Source organism: Lipotes vexillifer, unplaced genomic scaffold, assembly GCF_000442215.2.
Source record: "Lipotes vexillifer unplaced genomic scaffold, Lipotes_vexillifer_v1.1 scaffold663, whole genome shotgun sequence".
NCBI lineage: Eukaryota > Metazoa > Chordata > Mammalia > Artiodactyla > Lipotidae > Lipotes > Lipotes vexillifer.
In genome coordinates, this window is record NW_006788963.1 from 664,358 (window position 1) to 673,776 (window position 9,419).

Genomic DNA, 9,419 nt, shown 5'->3' on the forward strand with positions numbered 1-9,419 from the left:
AAAAAAAAAAAAAAAAAAGAAATAATTATTTTACTCTTCAAAATGTAAATATATTTTTAATATAAATAATAAATGCTCATTATAAAAATTCATACAATTCAGCTGTGATAGAGATAACCCATTCCTCTGATGTTGGATATTTAGCCTGTTTTAAATTTTTTGCAGTTACAAACAATGAATGATGTAATGAACTTCCTTATATGTGTATTGTTGCCTATTTGTGTGAGTATTTTTATGGGATAAATTCCTTAAAATGTAACTGTTGGGTCTAACGATTGATGTTGCCAAATTACTCACCCAAAAAAGTTTACACACCTACTGCCTCCGTCAAGTTATCTCAGGGCTGACTTAGCCACTGGACACAGAAGGCACATTGCCTAGGGCCCAGAATAGTTTTAGGGGGTCATGAAAACTTCTTAATTTCTTTTAAAATCAGAAGAAAAAACCGAATATAATAATAATGAATATATAATATACAGTGAATCCAGCCTGGATTATATTTTTCATACTAATGAAGCCATAAAATATGCTTTTTCATATTTTATTATGGAGATGCGACCCATGAAGGCAAATGTGTGTAAGGCCCCTACAAGTCATAATGTGGTCCTGGCTTATCCATTTCTCCACACCCTTGCAACTCTGAGAATTCTTTTTAGTTTTTGCCAGTCTCTTATGCAAAACAAACAACAAAAAAAGACATTTCATGATTGTTTTTCTTTTCCTTGGTTATTTATGAGATGTGGTCTCCTAAGTTGATTGACCATTTAAATTTTCTTTATGAATTGCCTATTTATGCTCCTTTCTCATCTTTCTATTGAGTTGCTCATCTTTTCCTTGTTAAAAAAGTTCTTTTTACATTATAAGAAATATTGCAAATTTTATTTTCAGAATTTTGCATTTCAGATTTATTGCTATCTTTTTATGATGATGTTTAAAGTATTCCTGTACGCCAAATCTGGCAAGAATTTGTTACATGGTATCATTCTTACAAAGGCTTACACAAATGTTCATTGATATTTTCTTCTATGGCTATTAATATGTATGATAATATCTTTAATTCATCTGCAATGCATTTTTGTAAAAGATGTGAAATAACTATTAAACTTTCTTTTCCAAGCATAGCTAATTGTTCCAACACCATGAGACAATAGAAATGCCACCTTTACCAAATATTAATCTCTTATTATATATATGAGTCTATTTCTTGAATCTCTTCCATCCCGTTGATCCGTTTATCTGTTTCCCTGCCAGCACCACACTTTCAATTATTTAGCTTAATTATATTTTGGTCTCTGATTAGGTATATCACTATTCTCCCTCTTCCCCATAATCCTTCTCTTTCAATTTTTGTCTTGATTATTCTCACACATTTGCTCTTTCTGATGAGCCACGTTTTCAAGTGCTGAATAAAAAACTCCGTAAGTTTTGTAAAATTTAGAGATTAATTTGAGGAGTAAGGGGCAATTTTATAAAACAGGGTCTGCATCCCCAAGCGTGTGGTACCTTGTTCAGACCTTCTTCAGACGCCATTCCCAGCTGGTCCTCGGTTTGTCCAAGCCCTTTGCCATCTCAGCAATCTCCTCAGACTCCTCCATGGCTCTCTTTGTGGGACAGGAGGTCAGTAGCAGGGGCTTCCCTGAGTCTTCATGTCCCCAGGAGGTTAACGGGGTCCTTTTTCTTTGCCATTTTTGGTCTGCTTGGTACTGGTTTTCTGAGAACTATGTTCTGCTGCAAAGTGCTGTGTCAAAGCTCATCATAATCTCTTACCTGGATTTCTGGCCTCTTTGCTTCCACTTTTGCTTTACTCTGGCCCATTTTCCACGCTGTGCTTCGTGTAATCTTTCTAGTCAGATCCCCATGGCCTCCTGCTGGAAGACCTTCAGTGATTCCCCATTTTATTAATTATTCATTGCTGCTGTAAAAAATTACTACAAATGTAACACCTTAACACAACACAAATTTATTATCTTACAGTTCTGGAAGTCAGAAGTCCGAAATCAGTTTCAGTGGGCTAAAATCAAGGTGTCAGCAGGGCTGTATTCCTTTCTGGAAGCTCTAGGGGAGAATACATTCCCTTCTTTTTTTGGGGGGGTGGGGTGGGTACGCGGGCCTCTCACTGCCGTGGCCTCTCCCGTTGCAGAGCACAGGCTCCGGACGCGCAGGCTCAGCAGCCATGGCTCACGGGCCCCGCCGCTCCGCGGCATGTGGGAACTTCTCGAACCGGGGCACGAACCCGCGCCCCCTGCATCGGCAGGCGAACTCCCAACCACTGCGCCACCAGGGAAGCCCAATTTCCTTAACTTTTCCGACTTCTACAGGCCTCCCGCATTTCTTGGCTCATGGCCCCTTCCTCCATCTTTAAAAACAGCCACTGTATCACTCTGACCTATGTTTCTCTTGTCACATCTTCTCTGATGCTGATCCTCCTGCCTCTTATAAGTATGGTCATAAGGACCCTTGTGATTCGACTGGGCCCATCCAGTTAGTCCAGGATCATATTCCCACCTCAGAGTCCCTAACTTCATCACATCGTCAATGTTGCTTTTGCCATATGGAGTAACACGTTCACAGGTTCAGGGATGAGGATGTGGACATCTTTGGGGGACCACTATTCAGTCATGGCTTGGGGATGAACTTGGCTTGCCAGCCCTGCAGTGACTGGCCCCCACTACTCTCCTGTCTAAACTCACTCTGCTTTCCCCTTTGAACTCCCTACTCCAGCCACATGAACTTCTTTCAGTTTCTGGAGCCTGCCCTCTCTGCTTCCTCCAGTCCTGGTCCAGGCTGATTCCTCTGCCTGAGAAAACCTTTCCCTACTGACTAACTCCTCTTCATCTTCCAGCCTTGGCTTAAACCTCACTTTCTCTGGAAGGTTTGGACAACCTTTTCTACTCCCTGCATCTTTTCCCAGACTTTTTTGCTCTTATAACATCCTCCATTGTTTCTGGCCCTGCTTATATTGCCTTTTATATTATTGCTTATTTGATTATCTTCTCTCCCAAAATGTAAGCTCTTTGAGGGCAAAGGTGACAAGGGCAGCTCCACACAAGAGGGAGTTTATTAACTCCTTGTAGAATGAATTCATCAACATTAATTTCATAATAGGATGCAAGTTATTTTACTCTGTAGGCCTCATATTAAAAGTATTTGTGGGCTTCCCTGGTGGCGCAGTGGTTGAGAGTCCGCCTGCCGATGCAGGGGACATGGGTTCATGCCCCGGTCCGGGAAGATCCCACATGCCGCGGAGCGGCTAGGCCCATGAGCCATGGCCGCTGAGCCGGTGCGTCCGGAGCCTGTGCTCTGCAATGGGAGAGGCCAAAATAGTGAGAGGCCCACGTACTGCAAAAAAAAAAAAAAGTATTTGTTCATCATTCATTCAACAAATATGTGTTGAGCACTGACTTGGGAAGTACTGAACCAAGGAGTTGAAATTAAGAAAAAAAATCATCTAATGTTATGAAGATGCTAAGGTTATAGTTGTATGATCATAAGGACCTGAATAACAATTTTCCCTTTCTAGGAAAATGGACTTGGAGGTCAGTGAACCAATAGACTTTAGTTCTGGAGATCATCAACATCTGGTTCAGAAAGCAGCAGATGATACTATCCAGAGCAAGTCTGCTCGGTCCTACAGAACTTCATCTTCAACTCATGGGCCACAACAAACTCATGGGAATCCACGCTCCAAAGCTGGTGAGCGAGGGGATACCTATGTGGTAGAAATTTCAGCAGAGACCACCACAGAGGACAGCAATCCTTTATCTGGCCCATTCTCAGAAGCAGCTATCCGCAGAGGTGAGAATAAAGAAATGACCTTTTCGGAAGAGAAAAGTTCTCTTAAAATGTTTACACAGGGTGGATTGTAGGATTTAATTTTGCTTTTAGTTTTTTCCTGGTCATGCTTTACCATGAAACATGACATAGGGTTGCAATAACAGATGGTCCCCAAGTTTTCCAGGGCATTCATAAATTCATGATACACATATTATGGTGAATAACTTGTGGTTTTCTTAGGAAACGTGAATTAGTCATTGAATGTAGAATGTTCTTACCTACATACAAGATGATACCATGATATTGGCTTAAGTTTTAGACAATACTAATTCAGAGCCCTACATATTAATTCTGTATAGGAAATACATTCAGCTGTAACAGAAGTCCGAAAAACTGTGGCTTAAATAAATGAGAATTTTTTTTCTTTCATAAAATATGAAGTTGGAAGGTAGGCAATTTAAGGCAAATGCTTAGGTCCCCAGTGAACACTCTACCACCTTTATGCCTTCTTAGGACCTGGATGACTTGAAGATTGACTGTGAACTTTGAATCTCATTGCTGTCTCCCTGTGGCCCTCACCCTCTACCTTGTGGCTGGAAAGAGGCCTTCTGGAGCTCTTAGTTGGCAGCTGAGGCTGCAATGGCCATTATGACTCCCTGACATGGATGGCAGTTTGTGTTGGTTGTTGGCTCTCTTCTTGTGGCTTGAGCTTCTCATCACATGGGGCTGGGTCCCAAGAAGAGGTAGACCAGATGGACAAGCCCCACTGTGTAAGCATTTATCAAGTCTCTATTAATCAAGCCAGTGCTAATGTCTCACTGGCCAACATGTCATGTGGCCAAGCCCAGCGTCAATGTGGGAGGGCACTCCACAGGTTTTGCTCAATTTAAATTCTTATTTGTCTTCTTGTAATTGGATTGTAAGTGTTCTTTATGTATTAGATCCCTGTTTAGATACATGAGATGCAAATATTTTCTGCAAGTTTGTGGGTTTTCTTTTACTTTCTGAAGGTGTCATTTGAAGCACAAAGCTTTTACTTTTGATGAAATCAATTTATTTGTTTTTTTTTCTTTGCTTGTGTTTTAGGTATCATATCTAAAAAAATCATTGCCTAATCCATGCTCACAAAGATTTACACCTATGCTTTCTTCCAAGAATTATATTTCTTATGTTTATGTCTATGATCCATGTTTAACTAATTAACTTTTGTGTATGTATGATATGAGAAAGGGGCCCAAATTCATCATTTTATATGTGTATGTCCAATTGTTCCAGCACAATTTGTTGAAAAGACTCATCTTTCTCCATTGACTTGTTCTAGTATGTTTGTTAGAAATCAATTGACCATATTTGTAGGATTGACCACAAATGTAAGGGACTATTTTAGGGCTCTCAATTCTACTTCATCAATCTATATGTCTAGTCTTATGTGGCTGGACGACATTTAACATCTATTCCCTCACAGTCCTTGATACATACTAGATGTGAATTTAATGTTAAGTAAGTGGATATTTTAATGTAGGCAGCACACATACGTTCTGGCATTTTGATTAAGATACCTCAGTCCTATTTCTTTGTTGTTACACTTAAAATGCACAGAAACTGCCCAGCAGAAGGACACAGTTGACAATCCTGTAAGTCAACTTTAAGCAGCATTCTTTCTTTTTTTTTCTTTTAAAACTGGGATAAGGCCACAAAAAAGTAAATGGTCATCACTGGTGTCATATTCCGAGGGCTCCAGGAAAACCTGTGTAGTCAGCTGGAAGTAAGCAAACAGAGATGCCAACACGCTCTGCACTCTGCTTTGGCATGCCATTGACTTGGAACTCCTTGGTCATACTTAACAATTCGTCAGGTTATCAAGTTTCTGCACAAGCAGGAGGGAAGGGAGTTGCTAAAGGCAGGGAGAAGCTTTGCAAACTCCCTGCAGCCCAAGTTCCTCTGCAGAGGGGTAAACGCCCTCTACCCTGGTAGTCCTTAGGGCATCACTGGGCTCCATCTATGCAGGGATGCAGCTGAATCCCTAATGATGGGTTTGCAACATTCTGAGACTTTCAGGTCACTTTTGGTCCTAAGGAGGATGGGGTGTCCATAATAAGAAATTAAATCCCTGAGTTTGGTCTTTAAAATTTGGGGGCTTTCATGGATAAACCCTCAGATCTTCAATAAAATGCCTCTAACAGTCTGGACTGAGTCTTTTCCGAGAGTTCTGCAGAGCTGTATTGTTGTCACTCTATTGGCCAACTCTAAACTAGCACTCCCTTTCCTATCATCAAAAAAATCAGAGGAAAATTTTCCTTCATTAAGTGTCAAAAATAGGTAATTACATTTATATTTTTACTTTTGAATATTGTGTCATAAAAATAAGGTTTCTGTCTCCTCAGATTTCATCGTAAAAGTGTTCTTCCTCCTGTCAGTTCAGCTGCTGATCACTGGGGCAATCATCAGCCTGTTTCTTTTCTGGTAAGTCTTTATTACTGATGTAAATTAAGTATGAAGCTGCCCATATTAATTCTCACTGAATAGCTCAATTTAATTTTTATCATTAAAAGATTATCTATTTTTCCTTAATCATTCATAGCATATAATATTTCTGTCGCTTTGTTTTTCTGAGGCAACTTCTAGACGAAGGTGTTGGTAGATTTCTGGAGTTTAACTTCCTAAGCTAAGAATTTTCCCTTATTTTGGGCACTATTTTCTTTTTTATTTTCCCCAAGCTATTTCCACAGATAAAATTGGGTAAAGGAAGAAAGGTGAGACGATGGAGGCCTTGGAGGCTGGAGCTCTGTTAAATGCAGAAATTATTTCAGGGACTATGATCCATCATGGCTTAAACCCATCCTTTGAAAATCTGTGTTTACAAACAAACATATGAGAATTTGATTACTTTTGCTTTGTGTACATATCAATCTCAGTATTTTTAAAAATTAAAACTTCACTAGGACATTTGCATTTATCCAAATTTCACTTACAACTTAAGACTGTACTTTTTTGTGAATCTATTTTAAGAAGCAAGATACAGTTTTATGTTTTACTGTTTCCTTTCCCATCTGTCATTGTCAACCATTTAGGGTTTCCCCCCTTTCTTCTCATGAGATTGTTTAACTTCTACTTAAATATTACACTAGTTAGCAAAATAAGCTACTTATTGTGTAAAACTATTATTTTTTTAACCAGGAAGGCTTTAAGAGTTTGGGTGGTCAAGAATCCCTGGTTCACCTATGCACTCTTGTAAGTATTATTGGATTAAATTAAAAGTTTTTTCCACTAGCTATTGATTGATGTCCTTATTAAAAATTAGGTAAAGGTATAACATTCTTTTTTGAAATTAATTAATTAATTAATTTTTGGCTATGTTGGGTCTTTGTTGCTACACGTGGGCTTTCTGTAGTTGCGGCAAGTTGGGGCTACTCATCATTGTGGTGTGTGGGCTTCTCATTGCGGTGGCTTCTCTTGTTGCAGAGCACGGGCTCTAGGCGCATAGGTTTCAGTAGTTGTGGCATGCGGGCTCAGTAACTGTGGCTCGCGGGCTGCAGAGCACAGGCTCAGTAGTTGTGGTGCACGGGCTTAGTTGCTCCTCAGCATGTGGGATCTTCCTGGACCAGGGCTTGAACCTGTGTCCCTTGCATTGGCAGGTGGATTCTTAACCACTGCGCCACCAGGGAAGTCCCGAGGTATAACATTCTTGAAATGACAAAATTATAGATGGAAAATAAGCAAATTAGTGCTTGCTGGGAGTTAGGGGTTTGTGTGTGTGTGTGTGTGTGTGTGTGTGTGTGTGTGTGTGTGTGTTACCATAGTGGGAGGATTACCATAATGGGATGGTAGGATATCTTAATGATGAGATAGTTCCACATCTTGATTGTGGTGCTGGTTACATGGATCTGCACATAGATTTGCATCATAGGTCTATGACATAGCATTACGTATATACATGCTGTACCAATGTTACATTACTGGTTTGGGTATTCTACTTTAAATATGTAATATGGGGGGAAACTGAGCAAAGGGTACACAGGACCTCTGTTCCCTTGAAGTTTCCTGTGAATCTACAAGTATTTCAAAATAAAAAATTTGAAAAAAGAACCCACAAGCTGTGTATGGATGGCAATGAGAAAAGTTAATTTTAAAAGCAAAAAAAAAAAAAAAAAAAAGAGGTAAAGGTAATTATCTACATTTTTGTTTATAATACTTATTATCAGATAATACATCTCTATATCTATCTACCTGTAATATATCATACGATATAAGCAAATAACACATGGTTTTAAATTATCCCCAGGCCAGCATTTTTTGTTGTATTTATTATACTTGCTTGCTGTGGGAAGCTCCACTGCCAGGTGCCTGCGAATTACATTCTTCTGGGATTATTTGTAAGTAAACCTCATTATCATCCGTTGTCGTTCATCTCTGAAATATATTTTCATCACATTATTAAATTCATTCCATTTATTGTGGAAAATCTTTCTGTGGAATAATACAGATAGAAATTATTTGTGAGACATTCTCTTGGATGAATTTTGAAGTCATAAACTTACTTATGACCTGGAATCCACACCCTTTTAACAAACTAGAGAAATTGGGGACCCTGGGCTACTCCTCTGTGCCAGCAAATTTGCTTCTGAGAGGCCCACTCTGGAGTCTGGGCTACATTTCAGGAACAGTTAACTGGACTGTCCTCTGTCAGAGATAAAAAACACATTTTGCTGTGGAGAGTGAGTTCACAAATTGTGTGCAAGAAATGTAATTTTCCTTATTTTTGTAAAATTTATTTTATTTCTATTTCAATGTGTCCTGACTCTATTGCAATTGAGGTTTCTGTTTATTAATGTTTACACCAGTCAGGCCAAACCTCTTGCCTCCTGGAAGCAGTGGACTCTCTGAAACTCACTGACATAGTATTTGCGCCTCTTAGGAAAACCCAGAACAGAATCTCAGTACGATTTAGTGTGCTGGAAAGAAAGTCAGATTCTTTGCAATTGCTCCCATGAACAGCTGACCACCCTTCCCTGTGAAGATTTACTTACCAATTCACTTGTTCCTCACCTGGTTCCATATCAGGGTTGAGGTAGCTTATAAAATATGCAAAACAGGGCTTCCCTGGTGGCGCAGTGGTTGAGAGTCCGCCTGCCGATGCAGGGGACTCTGGTTCGTGCCCCGGTCCGGGAAGATCCCACATGCCGCGGAGCGGCTGGGCCCGTGAGCCATGGCCGCTGAGCCTGCGCGTCCGGAACCTGTGTGAGGCCACAACAGTGAGAGGCCCGCGTACCGGAAAAAAAAATAATAATAACAAAATAAAATAATTAGAGAAAAAAAAGGACGGATAGAACCTTAGGACAAATGGTGAAGCAAAGCTATAGAGACAAAATCTTACATAGAAGTATACACATATATCCTCACAAAAAGAGGTGAAGGGGAAAAAAATCATAAAACTTGCTCTCCAAGTCCACCTCCTCAATTTGGGATGATTTCGTTGTCTAAAGGAGGGAAGGAAGGAGAGAAAGAAAGAAGGTAAAGTATAATAGAGTTATTTAAATTAAAATTAGGGCTTCCCTGGTGGCGCAGTTGTTGAAAGTCCGCCTGCCGATGCAGGGGACACGGGTTCGTGCCCCGGTCCGGGAAGATCCCACATGCCGCGGAGCGGC

At 40.1% G+C, this 9,419-nt stretch overlaps 1 protein-coding gene across 1 annotated transcript in view; it reads left to right on the forward strand.

Annotated features, from left to right (window-relative positions):
• Window positions 1–9,419, forward strand: part of LOC103082426 (protein lifeguard 2-like) — a 20,922-nt gene that overhangs the window by 535 nt on the left and 10,968 nt on the right. Inside the window, exons 2-5 of the mRNA XM_007461890.1 lie at window positions 3,521–3,795; window positions 6,159–6,237; window positions 6,952–7,005; window positions 8,057–8,147. Of these exons, the coding sequence (XP_007461952.1) occupies window positions 3,525–3,795; window positions 6,159–6,237; window positions 6,952–7,005; window positions 8,057–8,147 (495 nt within the window). The 5' untranslated portion in view covers window positions 3,521–3,524. The remainder of the gene's footprint in view (window positions 1–3,520; window positions 3,796–6,158; window positions 6,238–6,951; window positions 7,006–8,056; window positions 8,148–9,419) is intronic.